This window comes from Lolium perenne, chromosome 4 (assembly GCF_019359855.2).
Source record: "Lolium perenne isolate Kyuss_39 chromosome 4, Kyuss_2.0, whole genome shotgun sequence".
Lineage (NCBI taxonomy): Eukaryota > Viridiplantae > Streptophyta > Magnoliopsida > Poales > Poaceae > Lolium > Lolium perenne.
The window spans coordinates 180,655,496-180,674,415 of record NC_067247.2 but is presented as its reverse complement, the minus strand read 5'-3'; the positions used below and the strand labels follow the sequence as shown (position 1 = coordinate 180,674,415).

General features: G+C 45.6%; 2 protein-coding genes across 2 annotated transcripts; both read left to right on the top strand.

Moving 5' to 3' along the window:
- Positions 1-6,788: 6,788 nt before the first annotated feature.
- LOC127294471 (uncharacterized) lies at positions 6,789-15,210 on the top strand. The gene is made up of 11 exons (XM_051324289.1): positions 6,789-7,015; positions 7,108-7,287; positions 7,502-7,636; positions 8,146-8,285; positions 9,526-9,615; positions 9,767-9,889; positions 11,478-11,627; positions 12,757-12,843; positions 14,327-14,497; positions 14,621-14,700; positions 14,853-15,210. The coding sequence occupies exons 1-11, from the start codon at positions 6,865-6,867 to the stop codon at positions 14,932-14,934; spliced, it is 1,389 nt and encodes a 462-aa protein (XP_051180249.1). The 5' UTR covers positions 6,789-6,864; the 3' UTR covers positions 14,935-15,210.
- Positions 15,211-16,472: 1,262 nt separating this feature from the next.
- On the top strand, positions 16,473-17,810 carry LOC127347363 (F-box protein CPR1-like). The gene has a single exon (XM_051373555.1). It carries the CDS (start codon positions 16,473-16,475, stop codon positions 17,808-17,810), a length of 1,338 nt encoding a protein of 445 aa, XP_051229515.1.
- The last annotated feature ends 1,110 nt before the right edge of the window (positions 17,811-18,920 follow it).

The window sequence follows — 18,920 nt, the reverse complement described above, 5'->3', positions numbered from 1 at the left end:
CCGGCTCCTCATCAAGATTCCGCGTGAACTTCATGTTCACGTGTGTAACAAAGACATCAACATCAACGGTTCCGAAACCGCGGTATGTTATCTTGACTTGTCCATTGTTTCCTTTGTATTCAAATTTTTGTCTAAGTGTTGGCTCTGTGTCTTAGCTCGAAGCCCTTGAGGAAGGCGAACTCGGAACCCTTGTCCGGGTCCCTTCTACGGGCAACACGGATCCGGAGGCCGCATCGGAGGCGGAAGCTCATGACGCTCCGCGCCCTTCCAAGAGGAAGAGGGCTGCTCCCTCCAGCCCTGCAGCAAAACGCGCCCGCGAAGTGCTCAGCACTGCGGCTACTCGGAAAGCAGAGGCGGAGAAGAAGCGCCTCAAACTTATCGACACCAGCAACAGAGGCCAGCCCGACATCCAGCAGTTCTTCAAGCCTTCTGGGTAAGTGCTTGATTTCCGGAATCCAAATTCTTCTATTTTCACGAGCAAACCCTTACTTAGTTATTATGATTTTTTCTTTTACAGAAGTTTCGGAAGCTAGCCCCCCAAGGCTCCAAGAGCCCTCAAGAAGAAGGTCAGGCCGTCTCCGGCTTCTGTCCCCGTTACGCCGGAAGTGGAGGTTCCGCCCAAGGCCTCATCTACCACCAAGTCGGATCCCAAGGACGTCATCAACATCGATGACCTTCCCGAAGACCCCGCTGGCCATGGCGATTCTGGCAAGGGCGCCTCCTCGTCTGCACCTCCGCCTGAACAACCAAGTGCCACCTTTGCCGAGCCTACGACGGAGCAGTATGAGCAGAAGGTGCAGCTTATTCATGCCTCCAGCACGCTCCAAGCTAACCCTCAACCTACCCCATCTCTGCAAAATCTTTCCCTCGCACAACGCCACGCGGAAGTTTCCGCCATGATGGACAAGGTGTGGGGGACGGCGAACACGGAGATGCAGGAGCTCACCGACCTTGAGAGCGACCTCAAAGTCTTTTTTGCTAAGCACAAGGACGTGCGCCAGGTAACACTAGCCCCCAAGCATTGGGTCAGACATTTTTTCCGTGTAACATGTGTTAGCCGATGCTTTCTTCAATATGTACCTTAGGCGGAAATTTAAAATTTTATACCTCCAAGACTTTGAATTCCTCGCCAGCCCCCAGAATTTTAAATATCCGACTAACTCCTGTCTGCGCCTCAGAACACGCGGAAGCTGCATGAAGATCTGCGTGTTTACGTGCTTGAGCAAATTACAGAGATAGAGGGGCTGCGCCAGAACGCGGAAAATAGCCAGAAAGCTATCCAGCAATTGGAGACCCGCCTTCGGGGTACGAACTTCGAATTTGATTTTGTATCTTAGTTTGATCCTTGAATGATGCATAACTTGAGCGACCGCCTGCAGAAGAAACTGCCAAGCACTCCGCCTTTGATGATCTGTCCGCCAAAGTCAAGGTGCTCGAGGCGGAGAACGAATCCCTCAAAACCTTTATCAAAGAATCCTCCGAGAAGGAGAATGAGGTGAGGAAGGAGCTCTCCGAGAAGCACGCCCGCGACGTGGCGGAACTGACTGATAAACTGAAGAAGAGCCAACAAAGGGTAACTTCCTTAGTGGCCAAGAACAAGGTTCAAGAAGCAGAGGCGGAAGCCATTGACAAGCTCATCTTTCGTAAGCATTTTTTCCTTGTTGTTGTTCCGACTACACCACCCGTTGCTCTGTCCGCGGAGGAACTGATCCAAAAAAATTCGCAGCAAGCCTTGGCTTTGAGTGGAACAAAGAATCAGCCCTCAAGAGGACGGAAGCATACGATGAAGCGCGGAGTTCCATCGACGTGCTATTCATTGCCTGTCGCGGAATCGCCAAGACCCTGTCCTTGAAGAGGGCCAAAACCTCAGTGATTGATACAATGACCAAGCTGATGCAGCAAGTGCCGGAGTTCATCAAGGACTGGGAAGAGTCTTCCGCTCGCGGAGTCGCTTCCCTGGTCTTAGCCACCTGCAAGGCTCACTTCCCTTCACTCAACTTCGTGGATGTTGCGCGTGACACTCCTGAGGGTGCCAACATGCGCGCCATCCTCTCGGAAACCAAAGGGTTTGACCAGCTGTTTGTCAGGCGAGTTAACCACTCGTTCTGGTATCACAAGTATGATCTGCCCAAGGGCTTTTCCGACGCGGAAGAGGTGGAGGGCGAGCCGGAGTACTATGCGGAAGGTTCCGGGTCAAGCGTTGAGCTTTCCGGAGAAGGCTCCGACGAAGACTCCGAAGCTGGCTCCGGCGATAGCGATGGCGATGGCTCCGCCTATGAGGAATCTGAAGAGGAGGACTCCGAGTAGAATTCCTGTGAAACAATGAAACAATGTTGCATCATTTTGGCCCCAGAGTGGGTTTGTAATATAACTTAAATTCTTATGTAGCTAGGAACAAAACAACTATGCATGGGCGGAAACACTTATCCTGCTACCCTTTAAGATTATTTGCATGTTTCGTTCTTATCGGAAAGCAAGTGCTGATTTCATTGTTTTCCGGCTTGCTCGCTTGACCTTCCGCGAGCCGGAAGACCTTAACCGGAAATACTCGCCAGCGGCGACGAAGCCCAATGGCAATCCGTCAATAACCGCGGAAACAAGCCCCCAGCTTAGGTGCCGGAAATCGCTACTAGGAATCCACGAGTTCGCAACAGAAAAACACCTCCATCAGAAAACTTAAGCTTACGTCCTAAAGGACGATTTTTGAAAATCACAACTTGTATACACGCCTAGGCGGAAAAATCCAGCTCTGCGGTTTTAGTCGGAAAACATACACGATCTAAAAATGAACAAGTAAAGGAGGTAAAAGACTCAGAGAGTGAACCAAAAGCTTTATTTCGTTGATCATGTATAACTATTACAGAGTTTGTAACTCGGAAAATTATGCTAAGTGTAGAAAGGACGTAGCTGTGCAATGTTCCAAGGGCGATCTGTTTCGTCGTAGATGTCATCCGGATCCTCACGCTTGCATTTCCGGTACCAATTAGCCGGTCTGTCCTTTAGCTCCCAGAAATCGACAAGGTAGTACGATCCGTTGTGAAGCACCTTGCTGACGACGAAGGGTCCTTCCCATGGAGACTGCAACTTATGGTCTTTCACCTGTCGGAGGCGGAGGACCAAGTCTCCAGCCATAAACGAGCGGTTCCGAACTCGACGACTGTGATAACGTCGGAGTTTCTGCTGATAAATGGCGGAACGTTGGTCAGCTAAATTCCGAGCTTCTTCGATCAGGTCCACAGATAGCTGTCTGGCCTCGTCAGCTGTTTCTTCATCATAGGCGGAAACTCGGGGTGAATCGTGGATGATGTCGGAGGGGAGCATGGCTTCGGATCCGTATACCAGGAAGAAGGGGGTAAATCATGTTGACCTGTTAGGGGTAGTTCGTAAACTCCACAAGACAGCTTCCAACTCGTCAGCCCAAGCTCCAGCTGCTCGTCGCAGCGGTTCTTCAAGGCGTGGCTTAATTCCTGATAATATGAGGCCGTTAGCCCTTTCAACCTGACCATTGGATTGTGGGTGAGCCACAGATGCAAGGTCCAGTCGAATCCCTACTGTCTCGCAATAATCCTTTAATTCTCCATGTGCGAAATTTGTGCCATTATCTGTGATTATGCTGTGTGGGATGCCGAATCTCATCACGAGGCTGCAGACAAATTTTAGTGCCGTAGCACCGTCGGCTTTTCTCACTGGCTTTGCCTCGATCCACTTACTGAACTTGTCAACAGCGACCACGAGGTATTCAAAACCGCCAGGAGATGATCTTTTTAACTTATCAACCATATCGAGCCCCCAGACCGCAAACGGCTAGGTGATAGGTATGGTCTTCAGCTCTTGGGCTGGAGTGTTTGGTTGAGTAGCGCAGTACTGACAACCTCGGCAGGTCTTGACTATCTTGTCAGCATCTTCTTTAGCTGTAAGCCAGTAAAAACCTAACCAAAAAGCTTTTGCAACGAGCGACCTGGAGGCGGCATGATGCCCGCAATCCCCTGCATGGATCTCTCTGAGGATTTCAATGCCATCTTGAGTGGATACGCATTTGAGAAATACCCCTGTTGCACTTCGTTTGTAGAGCTGTCCATCAACAATTGTGTAGGATCTTGCTCGTCTGATGATCTGTCGTGCGAGGACCTCGTCCTCTGGCAACTTCTGATCAATGAGGTAGTCCAGGAAAGGCTGTGTCCAAGCCGGAATGATAGCCATCACTTCTCTGGCTGGAGATACTGCCACCTCTGGGTTTTCCGGGTTAGCGCCCTTCACCGAGGGTATCCGTAGATGCTCCAGGAAAATACCAGGCGGAATTGGCTTCCTGCTGGATCCGAGCTTGGATAGCATATCTGCCGCTGCGTTATCGTCTCGCCTGACGTACTTAACTTCGTATCCGAGGAAATATTTGGCGATCTCGTCAACTTCGTCTCTGTAAGCCGCCATGACGGAGTTTCTGGCGTTCCAGGTCCCGGCTACTTGCTGTGCCACCAGGTCTGAATCTCCGCAACATATGATGTGCTTGATCCCTATCTCCTTGGCAATGCGCAGTCCGTGTAGTAGAGCCTCGTATTCCGCCATATTGTTTGTAGCTTCGAAGTGTATCTGGATAACGTACTGCAATTCTTCTCCGGTAGGGGACTTCAGGGTGACTCCGGCTCCTGAGCCTTGATGCTGCTTGGATCCATCGAAGTGCATAACCCATGTCTCTGGTTCCGGCTCCAAATTTACATCCGGAGCTTCTGTCCAATCTGCGACGAAATCTGCCAAGACCTGGGATTTGACCGCGGTCCTGGCTTTGTAGTTGATGTCGAAGGCGGATAATTCAATGCCCCATTTCGCTGTGCGTCCTGTTGCGTCAACGTTGTTGAGAATCGTTGCCAGCGGAGCTTTGCTCACAACTGTTACTGGATGCTCCTGGAAGTAGTGTCTTAGCTTCCTGCTACCTAGGAATACTCTGTAGGCTAGCTTCTGAAAGTGAGGGTAGCGTTGTTTGGAATCCGTAAGCACTTCGCTAATATAGTAGACTGGCCTTTGGACTCCATACTCATGACCTTCTTTCTGTCGCTCCACGACGATGACGAGGCTGATGACTCTGCTGGTGGCTGCCAGGTAAAGGAGCATAGGCTCTGACTCTCCTGGAGCTGCTAGGATAGGTGGGGAGGTGAGTATTTCCTTCAACCCTTGAAGTGCTGCATCTGCTGCCTCATCCCAGACAAATTTGTCTGTTTTCTTCAATAGCTTGTACAGGGGTAGAGCCTTCTCGCCAAGACGGCTGACGAACCTGCTGATTGCTGCGACGCAACCAGTTAGTCATTGCACATCTTTGAGACAAGTTTGCCTTTTGATGCACAGGATTGCCTTGATTTTCTCTGGGTTTACTTCGATGCCCCTAATAGAGACAATGAAGCCAAGGAGTTTTCCAGCTGGTACGCCAAAGACGCATTTCAGCGGGTTCAACATCATCTTGTACCGACGGAGGTTCTCAAAGGTTTCTGTAAGGTCGCTGATCAAGTCGGATCCTTTCCGAGTCATGACCGCGATGTCGTCGACGTAGGCGTGCACGTTCCGGCCAATTTGGTCCTTCAGGCACCGCTGCATCGCCCCACAGCGATGGTGTCGTCGTAGCTTCCCATGGCGGAACCCTCCCGGTTCCGGCCTCCAGACGTCGCAGGCCCCACGGTGGGTGCCAACTGTCGTTGCCTAATCGACGGTACCTCCGAGGAGGGATCCTCACGAGGGGGAGAAGAGGTAGGGGCCATAGGGCGGAGTGCACACGGGACGGTGGTACGCGATTTACCCAGCTTCGGAACACCTACACGATGACATGGCCTACTGCTGCTTGTCTGGAATTAACTGGGCGCTTTCGCGATGTTACAATGAGTTGTGGTTGTGCCTCTAGTGCTCCCGGGATCCGGCTTATAAAGGCGCACGGATCTAGGGTTTACATTGAGAGTCCTAGCCGGATACAGGTTGCCTAACTACGGTACAACGCCTTGCCGTGCACGTCAAGGATCCGCCTTCCTATCTACGTCGTACCGGATCCGAGTTCCTTAATGGGTCTTCATGGATCCGGGTTCCTCCTTAAGATCGGTTGGATTCGGCTCCCTTCTCCTGGGCCGGACTTCATCCGTCAAGATCAACAGCAACTGGGCCGCCCGATGGGCCACATGCCACATCACCACAGGCTTGCCGGATCTAGGCACTGTCGATGGTACACCCATGAAGTATACCCACAACACTCGCCGTCCCCGCCGCACCACGGAGACCCCGGCCAGGGAACCAGCAGGGTGGCGACGGCGCCGCCGCGTTTCGACGACGACGGCTCCGACGATGATGGCGGTGACGGCGACAAGGACTACACGGTGTTCTACTGCCATTTCAGCATGTAGAGCGTCGTGTTTTAATATTAAAATTTGTATTCCCCCAGCCGAATTTGAAATATATTCGAATTCAGCCTCTATGTATGAACTTCGCCCTCTATATAGTAAATATCATTAAATTTAGTCTAAATTCATTCGTTTTTTGCCGTATTTCGTCAAGATTTCGTTTTTCAAATTTAGATCGGTGTCTTCGCCTGAAATCGCGGCTGGAAAACTAGTCCTCCCCACACCAATTTTTCGTCCAATCCAGAGAAAATTTACCCCGAATTTCGAGCATGGAGAGGCCAGACAAGTGAAGATGCTCTAAATCGACAAGGGTGGATGCGGATGCGGACGTGGCGAGGCTACCAAATGCGCCCCTATTTTCTCTCCCCGCAGTCCCGCTGCTCCCGCACGCGTCGTCCTCCACTCTTCTGTCCTCCACTCTTCTCCCCTCCCTTCCCGCCTGCGCATCCCTCTTCCTCACCGTCTCCAACCCCTGCCTAAAACCCTACCTGCCATGGCGCCGCAGACGCCTCTCTTCCCTCCCGCCGCCTTCGACCGCAGTGGCGGCCTCCCTCCCTGCGAACCCACCCGATTCTCTTCCAACCCTACCTTCGACCAGGGCTTCCTCGCGGCGGCCTATGACGGCGACCTCCGCCTCGTCAAGAGTACGCGCCCCCCCTACGCCGGCGATTATGCCCTTCATTTTCCTGCCCTCCTCTGTTTCCGTGCTGATTTTATTTATCCTTCTGCGTTTCAGGGGCGGTGAGGACGGTGGGCAGAGGCGCGGAAGGCCGCCGCCTCGCCGAGAAGCTGGGGGCCGTCAGGGACGGCTACGGCACTGGCTTGTTGCACACCGCCGCCCTAGGCGGCAGCCTGCCCGTGTGCCGCTACCTGGTCGAGGACCTTCAGCTGGATGTCAACGACGTCGGCCCGGGGGGTGCGCGCGCTGCCTTCAATCCCTCTCCCTTCCCCTTGCTTAGTGTCAAGTTGCTTTCACTCCCAGTCTCGAAAAAAAAGGCTGCTTTCATTCACGCCCAGAATGGTCCTAACTTTATTTAGGGATTATAGTGGTAGATTCTTCGATCGATGTGTTTGTTTTTTCCCCTTTCAGTGGGCTGAAGCCTCTCTGCTTAATTTGGTGTCCCTGGCAGGCGAAACACCTTTCACCTTTGCGATTGCCAATAAGGATGTGGGTTTGGTGCGTTACTTCCTTGATCAAGGTGCTGATGTACACAAGGGCACCGACACTGGCAGTCCTCCTCTCCATCTTGCTGCCGGAGAAGAAGGTAGTATCCATCTCCACGCCATAAGTATCTATTGCACATACTCATCTTCCCCAAGTGCTCTGTTTCTGCATTTCTACTGAATGAGGATCCTTATATCGGTGAGACATTCGAGTACAGATTTCTGATTTGACATTCCTTTTATATAGTGCCAAATATCTGAAGAAACGAGTAAGGTGCTGGCTGTATGCATGCAAAAATTCTTTCCTTTTTCCCCATCGACATCATATCACTCGGAAAAATAACTAGCAGGCCATTATCTTCTAACTATATTGTTAATTTAGTTTATATATATGTCCAAATCCTGCATATTCGACCAATTTAAAAGCCATATTTATTTACCCTGTATTTATGTATATTTTCTTATTCAGAGTTATAGGCTTTCTTCCTGTTTGTAGTGTCTTAACACATGTTGGATAGGATAGCAATAGCAAATCACTGTGAATACAAGGACTTGCAACAAAGAATCTATAGTGGACTAAAGATCGATATATCCTGTATTTTTTATCCAGGAAGCTGTGAAATAGTAGAACTCCTACTATCCAAAGGAGCTGATGTTGATGCAGTACATTTTGGTGGGACAGCACTCCATCTTGCTGCCCGTTTTGGGCGGGATGATATCATGAAGGTTTTACTGGACCACCATGCAGACGTAAGGATCACTCTCGCTTATTCTTTTTCTCAACTTTGGAGCTATTTAGAATGGCGAAATCCGCAATAATAGTCGTTTACGTTTTTCATTGTTTCCCTGTACATCAACTTCAGGCTATTTGAGTTTTTTTTCATGTGTCTGGCTTTGTTGTATTGCACTTGTGTCTCTATTCCTTCTTAGCTTTAAGCTGTAATCAGACGGAGCCCGGTTCTTTACCTGCTCCAGTTTTCAAACCATAGTCTCGGTAATATTGTCTTGGTAACACGAGCAACAACTTTTATCTTTTTTCAAACGAATACATTTTCTCTGATCAACGTATAATCTCCTTTTGAGAGCTGAATTTTCCTGTTTCACTGCACACATTCTACCAGTGACCAAGTGGAGCCTAGAGACATTTTGAAGGTACCTGGAGTCTAGAGGCTCACCGTAGACCACAACATTCTTCTTTTTTCCAGCATTTTTTTTCTTCAAAAGGGGAATAAGACCCTGGCCTCTTTTTTTGAGCATATGCATAACTGGACAGAAAGTTTCAGCGCCTGAGCTCACATCTCTTTTTCCCCCAAACTGAAAGAATGAGTGAAAAATTAATAGAAATTTGGCAGGTACATGTTAGAGTGGATCATGTACCCTCAAGTTCTTGTTTATTAATTTCTGAGAATGAGGAGCTAAAAGGGCATTTGAGGTGATTGGGTTCTTTTCCCACAAACAAAAAGTGTAAATATTTCCATGAAACATGAAATCTAATCATAATGATGATTCATCTACATGCGAGAATGTTTCGGAATTTTGGTTGAAGAACGAAAAATGTTAGTTTGAAAAGGTAGGAAATGCTCCCAAGCACCATTTGGCATTATCTATGCATAATCTCACTGTATAAATTATTCGCAAAAAAAAAAAAAAAAAAAATCTCACTGTATAAACTTTAAACTGCAATTGATGATTTTAGTTTCTTCCATCCTTTCATGATGTACTCTGACTATTTGAACAATGTGCTTAGTAATGTCTTAATGATTCATCATCTTTCATAAACAATATGAGAATCTAATCCATTTACTTCTGCAGTATTTGTGTATGCTAATTTTGTTATTTCATTATTTTGGCATAAGCTTTTACTCACAGTAGGTTGTATACTTGTATCTGCTATGTATTATTATATATATAGGTCTTGACCCTTCTCCTCCAGTAAGTTGTATGCCGGTCGTAGTTAGAAGGGATTTCTAATTTCTTATTCTTTTAACAGCATACGATAGCTTTGGGTGGTACTGGTTATACAGTGCTTGTTCTTGCTACTATTATGGGCTCACTGAAATGCGTGAAGGTCCTGCTTGAGGTATGTCATCTTCATACATCAACTTACACATTATTGTAATAACATAAAGAGAGGATGTTGGAGGTGAATTTCTGTATTTCTCCTCAAATCATTGAGACACAGTTTAGATGTGTGTTCTGCGAAGCATATAACCCAGGTTTTTTATTGTTAGGCTGGTGCTGATGTGGATGGTACTTGTAAAGAGACACCCTTAATGATCGCTACCACTCATGGTTCAACTGCCATCCTTAAGTGCTTAGTTCTGGCTGGTGCAGATGCTAATATTCCTGACAGTGTAAGCTGTTGTACCTTCGCTGTTACATGGATGCCTTTGTCTGTAACTAACTAACAGGAGATAGTCTAGTAAACTGTTAGCATTATCGGTTTTCCATCTTCAAATTGTATATCTAGATGAATTTGCTTATTCGGCAGGTCTGTTTTTTAGTGTGTAATTTTGGCAACTTTAGATTTACCCTAAGGAGGTTACAATAAAAAAAAAGGCTGTTTCTTACATGCAACAGTGAAGCTACATTTTCAGATTCAGTACCCTGTTCTGTTTATTTTTATTTTTATTTGGAGAGACATGTGATGTCTGTAAACTATGTGGTATACAAGAACTCCGTTTAACTTTGAACAAATTTTTGTACAGCAGAACTCGCAAAGAACTTTTTTAGGTTATTGGATGAAAATATAACGGTTGTTCCTAACAATTTGGAGGAGAAAATTAATAAGAAATTGCAAAGATCAGGAAGAGTTACTCCTTTCTGATTCATCCTGGAAGTTGTTGGGATATTTATCATCTAACTAGCTAAGTACCCACGTGTTGCTGCGAATTTGGCTCCTCGTTTCGTCTTCAGCTATGTCTTCTTTACATTGTTGTTATGTCGTTGCGTATTGATGCGACTAATATTAGTAAGGCATACATAAGCGCTAAAATATATGGGTGTTTTTTCTTCTCTCATTCCCTCTCATATTAGTCCTAGACTTAAATTCGTCTCCGACTCCTTGGTCCATAACTCCATATAGCGTCACTTTGCTTCGAAGCTGCACTTTGTCGTCCAGCTTAAATGTTGTACATCCACCCATATGTATCTTGCCTTAATTTTAACGCAATATAAGGACATGTGACAATGACAGTATTGCCTTGGAGTAAGTCAGTGAGCCCCAAAAGAACACCCCCTAGATATCCACATAGGGGATTCCCCACCCAGGACTACCCCTAAGTATCATTTGCCTCTCTGTTCCATTCATCTATTAATGTACTATAAGTGGCAGAAATTACCATTTATATTTGTCTTGGTCCCCTTTGGCAATATTCCTATCCGGGACACAAATAACAAAAAATAATCTGATATTCATGGCAATTGCTAATGCGTAAAATGTCACAGAAAAGATATGGCATCTACTACTGCATGTATTTTCTTTTGAAAAAAAATACTGCATCTACTTTATCAATCAACACCAATATACATTCAGCCATTCAGGGCGTATAGAGCAATATCGATTCTTCTCCCCTGCCAATATTTGATAATTTCTAACTAAGTTGATGGAACTTTGATCGTATTTCTAAAAGTGGTAGTTTTTGATAAAAATATCTAAACATGGGTCAAATAACCTTCAGGAAATACTAATTTACCCTTGATGGATTATTTGGAGCTCTCATCTGCTGTAGCACTGCTACCTAGCCATCTCACTTGAACAGCGCCTGCACCTCCATATTACTTCATCTTACAAATCTAGGAATCAGCATATTTGTTCAATAAAATTCTGGGTATACAATATGTATGATGTCAATGCTTGTCCAGATACCTTGCATGCTGCAAGTTTGTCATTTTCTGTTGTCAAATACTAAGCGATGTTTATCCTGCTTGTTATCTTGGCAGCTAGGACGTGTTCCTATAGAAATTGCTGCCCGCTCTGGTAGGCGTGAAGATGTTGAGGTTCTATTTCCGGTCACTTCTCGTATCCCTAGTGTACGTGACTGGAGTGTTGATGGAATCATGAACCATGTAAAATCAGTGCGCCCAGCGAAGGTACAATTTAGAACAACATTATTACATTTATTTAAATGGTTGACTGTGCAACTGTGCATGTTAGCTGTTAGCTTTTTTTTTCTGATGGAGATCTCCCTAATGTGATTTTTTTGGATTCACTGTTGCAATTTGAGAATAGTACTTGAAATCACACTTCAAACTCGCTTCTTCATATGTTAAACATTTGAAATATTGAACTGGCTAATGCTTACCTTTATCTATTCTTTTAAACTTGTCAACTGAATAGTCTTCCTGACATGACCTTCGACGGCACATTGCATGCTAAGTTTGTAGTATGCAACATGGATAGTGAATTATTGTCATCCCTGTGTGTATCGGCAAGACGATAATTGTGTGTTGTGAACTCCTTCGATTGTAGTAAGGAGTAACCTAGCCAGGGTTAACCTCGGTGTTGATTTTAAATCAATTTAGATAGAGAAGCATTTGAGAAGGTGAAATGATGTCTAATAAATTGGCGAAGAGGAAATAATAGTTTCTAGTGATGAGATTATGTCCAATGGGGATTCTGCAGAGTAGCCTATCCCGACTTGCTTGTGACTAAAGACTTTGTTGCTGTTCTTGGGGATTCTGTAGAGGATGCAAGATGGGGTCATCAAAAATTTAGATAATACAGGTTAAAAAATGTATCAGAAACAAATCAGACTAACATTTATCAGCAATGTAGATTGGAGGACAGTAGGAACATGTGGAAGTTCAAACAAATCAAACAACGCTATCAACTCTGGACACTAATTTTATTACTCCCTCCGATTCATATTACTTAACACTAATATAGATGTATCTAGATACAATTGAATTATAGATACATTCATTTTAGTGGCAAGTAATATGGATCGGAGGGAGTATTATTTTCATGAAGAGACCGGGAGACATGAGGTTTAATATTAATTAATTTTCATGACCAATTCATAAATGTTACTCCCTTCGACCCATAATAACTGTTGGGGCTTTAGTTCAATTTAGTCCAAATTTCAACTAAAGCCCCGACACTTTTTATGGATCTAAGGGAACAGACCTATTGAGCTGACGTATTGCATTGATTCACAGAGAAGTAGTTATAGGGAAGGGATTAGGTATACTGAATTTTTGATTGTTCCCAATGTTTCAGAAAGCGATGCTTGCTAGTGCAAAATTTAGAGCGCATGAGGCGTTCAAGAAGGGGGACTATCTTGTTGCAGCAAAAATTTATGCAGAGGTATATTGCTTATCCTGCTTGTGTAAGTTTATGAATTTATTCGCTCGGAAAAGTTTGCTATGGCATGTTATCTTGTTTATCTGTTTTTGTCTTGCAGTGGCATGTATTATGGCTATGTTGCTTTCTGCATGCTATGCTGATATGCTTATTGATGTGTATAAGTAGATTGCCTAGCCCTTTCCATCAGTTCGGGCTTTTGGTTGCGTTGGCTAGTGCATGAAGCTTAACAATGCTAATGTCATGAAGTCGATAGAGATTGCATATATGTGAATGTATCTGACCCCATCCTTTTATGCTGATATTTATGTAATCTCCTATAGTGCATGCTTTGATCCATGATGCGGTTGGATCAGTTCCAGAACAAATCGTGTTATACATTTCTGCTGTGGACATAGGCCATGCAGCAGTAGTAGCAACAGCCTATATACGTGTAGGGGGCAGGATAAGACCAATACAGCAGCCAGCTTACAAGGCTACCAGGGAGAATCTGACACCTAGATAACTTCCAGGAGAAATAGTAGAAGAATGGTCATGGAATTGGTTTAGAGATAAAGCCAGTGGAATTAGGAAGTAGATTCCATATGTGTCGGTAGCTATTAGGCATCTGGGTCCTGGGTCCTGGCTGAATCCTTCTACGTAAGTCTTGTCAATCTGTAAATTGGATTCAGTCAGGAAGGTCAAGTAGTGTCCTGTAGGTGGTTCCAACTAAGGAAGATGATAAATTAGTCTATTTCTTGTTTAAAGCTTCCATCCCAGTATATGATTATTTCTATGCTCGACCAAGGCTGTCTAGCCATCTTTTGATACTACTTGCTAGTTACCTGATGCCTACTTAGTTAGTTAGTTAGTTTCACATCATTTGTGGGAGTATGTTGTAAACCCCCTATCCACTATGGTCTGCTCGCTCCATCGACTGTGAACAACTTGCATTTACCGTTTAGTATGTACACGAGCACTAGACAATCTTGTAATGCCCAAGGGTGGACCCAATTAATAAGGTTATCTTGCTCACAACAATGGCATGGAAACTTGGTCAGCTCTTCTCAAGGTTTTCCTTTCCTTGAGGTGGAGCACGTTTATTCCATTAACCAGAGTGCTGAACATTATCGCTGGCTACAATCATACCTGTGAAGGTAGGAATGTCACCCGGTGTATTGAATGTGCTGACTGCTGACCTGTCATTGCATGCGAAAGTTACGCAGATGTAGAAGATGCCACCTCCCCAAGCCAAAGAGAAATACGTACTTCTCTATGATTGGGAAGTGGGGTGGCAGATGATTGTCTAATTGTAAATGGTAGTGTGGTGTAATGAGGTAGTGTTCCTAGAATGTTTTGCAGAATTGTTGGGAAACCAGTATCCAATCATGAGAAGGTTTACTATTCGATTAGCTTTAGTGATTCACATTAGCACAAGAAACCTTCCGGAAAATCTAGTAACAATGTGCAGAATTGTGCTAATACTTCTTCCGTCTGTTGGCTGTAGGCATTGGATCTTGACCCAGGCAATGCAACCATGCTTTGTAATAGGAGCCTATGCTGGCTTCGCTATGGTGATGCGAAGGAGGCCTTGAAGGATGCTCAAGCGCTCAGGACGATGCGACCTGGCTGCCCAAAGGCCTGTTATCGTGAAGGGAGTGCTCTAATGTTACTGAAGGTGGTGCAATAAGATGTTCAGTTCGGTTCTATATTTTCTGTGGGAAATCTTTTTGAAGTATTACATGTTCTGCATATAATGTGGTAAACCCTTTTTATGTATTTAATAACCACTTGTCTTCAGGACTATAAGAAGGCATGTGGTGCACTTCTTGATGGTCTTAAACTGGAGCCAGAGAATGTCGAGATCGAAGATGGGTTACGGTATACTCCTTGTCCCTTTGTTTTTGGCTACATTCAAGTCTGGCGTACAATGACAACCTCTCAGTGATCTTTCTCAATTCTTGTCACGGTGATCTTTCACCTGGAACAGCTGATTGGCATCTTTACTTATCATTCAAAATTTGAATTTGCAGGGAGGCTTTGGAATCCTTGAAGGTAGATCGAGGCAGTAGCCAACTCGACCAGCATCGGTATGGGAAAGGTGTACTTGCCTGATTGATTTGCGCTGCTCAGTGAAGAAACGGAGGTGCCCTGTTTTTCTGCCCCATAACTGAAGGCTATGAATGAGATGAGACAAGTTGGTTAGGTAATTTTAGATGGCCTTTTCGCTGGTCATCAAACTACCAAGTCCGTTGACTCACTAGATGCCCTGAATTTCCGGAACAAATGTTGGTCTGTATACATGTTTTTTTGGTGGCTCCTTTGGGATCTATGTCAAGCTAATGATCATTGTCCATATAGCCTTCAACGAGAATGAACCATTGTTTTTCAGCCGGTGTGCCAACATACTCGCTCCGTCCGCGAATAAGTGTAATTCTAGGAAATAGGAAACAACTTAGTTCTCTCTCATCTTTTATGTGTCTCCACTCTATTAATTGAAAGAGAAGAATGATAATTGGTGGTTGAGGTGGAGGAGAGGAATGATAATTGGAAGATGGAGTTAGGAAGTGATTATGAGGAGCTAATTGCATTAGTTAACTGCATTGATAGTGTAGATGTACACTTTTTTGGGGACAAATTTTAAACCTAAAAGTACACTTATTTAAAGATGGAAGGAGGTATTCTCTAAAAAAATTATGTGTGACATCATCTGCTGGCGAGCAGTGCATTTCATCGCCGAAGTCAAGCCAAACCAGTATGTTTAGACTTTAGAATAACGTTGTATATACTGGTTTACAACGTTATACTCCTGACTGTCTGTAGGTGTTTTCCAAAAGAAAAAAACATCATGTCATCCAATCATTTTAATAACGTTGTATATGTTAAGTTTGACCAATTTTTTATTAAAGATCTTCAACATGCAAAATACAAAATCAATATCATTAGGTAGATAATAAAATATATTTTCATATGGTATCTATAAATTATATCGTTTCTTCCAAAGGTTTAATCAAATTTTACTTGATTAACTTTTTTTAAAAAATAAACCTTAAACCTTAGGAAGGGGTAGTATTAAGTGGTTCTTTTTGGCATTTCAGGTGGTCCAATGTGTCAAAAAATCAAGCGTTGGAGCTCATATTTATGCACGGAGTACTTCGTCTCTGGCCCTGTGAACCTGTCGCCGGGGAGGAGGGTCACATTTATCCCTGAGACCAAAGTCGTCGCTGGATTGACCAGGGTGCGGGAGGAGCTGGAGAGACGACGACGGAGGGTTTATCTCATACAGTACACGGCAGTACGTACGGCACATCATACCACGTGCACCTTATGATCGGGCCACAACTCAGAAGCCAGACCCACGGATCACCCTGCTTCTCGTTTCTAAACTTGGATCGCACAAACTCTAACCGAGCATCGACTCACAATTAGACTTCAAACCCAATTTTGCACTTAGTTTCACATCGATCGCACAAACCCTATGAAAGTAATTCAAACATGATGATGCACATCGCCGCATGGGCGAGCTCGGATCGGATCGGATCGGGTCGCAGGAACTAAGAGGGAGCCATCGAATCCAAGGCCATACACTAACTCCTTCCGGGCGCGAGGGCTGATCTAGGGCACTGCGGTTTGCCAAGGAATTGCCAATCACGATGCGGATGTTGGACTGCTGGCCTCGGCGGCCGTCACCGCGGACAGGACCGCGGTGCCGGCGGTTCCTTGTCGCGTCCCTCCTAATGAAAAACCCTACATCCACCGCCGAGAAGGGGGAAGCCACCCACTACAGTGAACCCGCCGTTCAAGGAGTAATGACGCGGGCGCGCAGCCGCCGCATGGCCGCCGCCGCCACCGCCGTCTCCACCGTCACGATGGACCTCCCGGAGGAGATCCTAGCGTGGGAGATATTTGTCCGCCTTCCAGCCAAGGATGTACTACGCTGTCGCGCGGTCTGCCGCTCCTGGCGCGGCCTCACTTCCACCGCTGATTTCCTCCTCGCCCACCACCGGCGCCAGCCTTCACTGCCCCTCCTCACGCTATGCGGCAGTACCAACAGACGCTTGCCAATGTTCCAGGGGGGCCGCCCCGTCCTCACCTTCGACGACTTCCAAGGCTTCGAGCTCCATGCGTCCTGCGACGGCCTCATGGTACTGGCTCTCTCCGGCGACCGCTTCGCCATCTGCAACCCGGCCACCCATCAGTGCGCTCTACTTCCAGGCCTCAGTGACGATCGCCGCGATGGCCACATCGGCATCCAGGCCATGTACCTGCACCGCCCGTCCGGTGAGTACCGCATCCTGTACATGAAGAGGAGATACAAACAACCGCACCCCGATGCTGCCCATTACATCCTTGCGTTGCGGCTGGGGCTGGGCGGCTCGTCCAGGCGCATTGGAATCACTTCAGACTCCCCTGACATGGAGAAAAATATCATCCAGGCATGGCACCGTGATAATATGGTCTCACCCGTCGTGTTCCGCAGCTGCCTTCACTGGGACCCCGGCTTCCGTCGCAACGACACCGGCATAATCGTTTTTGACACGGAGGCGGAATCATTCAGGTTCATGCGCCGCCCAGCTGCCGCTACCAGTTTCTGCACTCGTTTGTGCGACATGGAAGGTTTTATTTGCTTCAGCTGCTTCAACGTTTGCGAGACTGCTGCCAAAATATGGGTGCTAGAGGACTATGAGAGGGAGATCTGGGCATTCAAGTACCAAGTTAAATTCCCAGTGGAGAATCTGTGTAACCTTCAAGATCGACAGCATTTGGTTTTGTCCGCGGAGGGAGATATGCTCGTCTACAGTAACACTGAACTTTACATGTTCCAATGTGATAACACCGGCAATTCGGTAAAGGAGTTCCGTTTTGGATCACTTGGTTCGAGCATAATAAGTGGCCATTGGTTCAAAGAAAGCCTCGTCAACCATGACTTTTTCCCGAGGCGAGGCGATGCCCTGCTTGCTGGACAACCCGATCTTTTTCGTATGCTTTAAGGGTAGGCCAACATACAGCTGGTTATTCTGACTGATCTATGTATATTTCATCTTCAATGAGTGTTTTCACTGTAGTTATTACTTATTAGATGGAGGAAGCTGGTTCTTTTCTCCTACCCAAGACATGTTCCTCATAATTTTGAATTTTACCTGTAACTCACATTTTCAGGTCACATGGACTGTACTCACTAATAACTGTTGTCTTAGTTTTGGCGCTAGAATCTGAACATTGCATGTGAGTATTAGGTAACATTTCGACATGTATCCCTCCAATCCAAATTAATTGACTTAATTTTTATCTAGTCAATAAACGCATCTGTATCTAGATAAAATAAAGTCAATTAATTTGGATCGGAGGAAGTATATACATATAGCCACATGGATAAACACTTAGGTCATATGACACCTAAACAAATGAAAACAATCATTTGACGTCTCTTCACACAAGTTGCCTAAAATATGATCCATCGATATCACATTATGTCTCATGAACAAAGAAAAGAATTGACACTGTACACTTCACATGATAAAAAATATTTGCACGCATCAAAAAATTCAGGTCATGTTAGAAATTTTTTCTACTCTAAAGCCGTAGGCCATTGTGCATTTGATGCCTCACCTCTTGTCAGGTTGCCATGCCACAAAATATGATTTTAATCGCTGTGATGGTTTGATCCTTAATATGTCACGAACTTCAATAGGTAGGAAAGTTTGGTTTATGAACTGCTCATTCCATTTACCGTCCGGCCTGTGAGAAGAACATAGACTCACTTTAATCGACTTCTTCCTTTAGGAGTAATTGGCCTAAAAACTGTTGCCTGATGGATGCAAGGATCTTTCCAGATTCGCACCTTTGAACCATCAACGACTCTACAAATTATGCCATGCTTCAGAAGCTCAAGCCCATACTAGATCGCATGCCAAGTAGAAGATGCATTACCTATGGAAGTTGTGTCGGTGAGTACACCGTTTGGGTAGTACTCTCCGGATTCTCAATCAATCTTCATGCTTGCATGGCCAAGAGAGCTTGATTGAACAACTAAATGTATCGAAACCCTATAACACCATGCGACTTCGGTCTTAACATAGTATCCCATGCCACCCAATGTA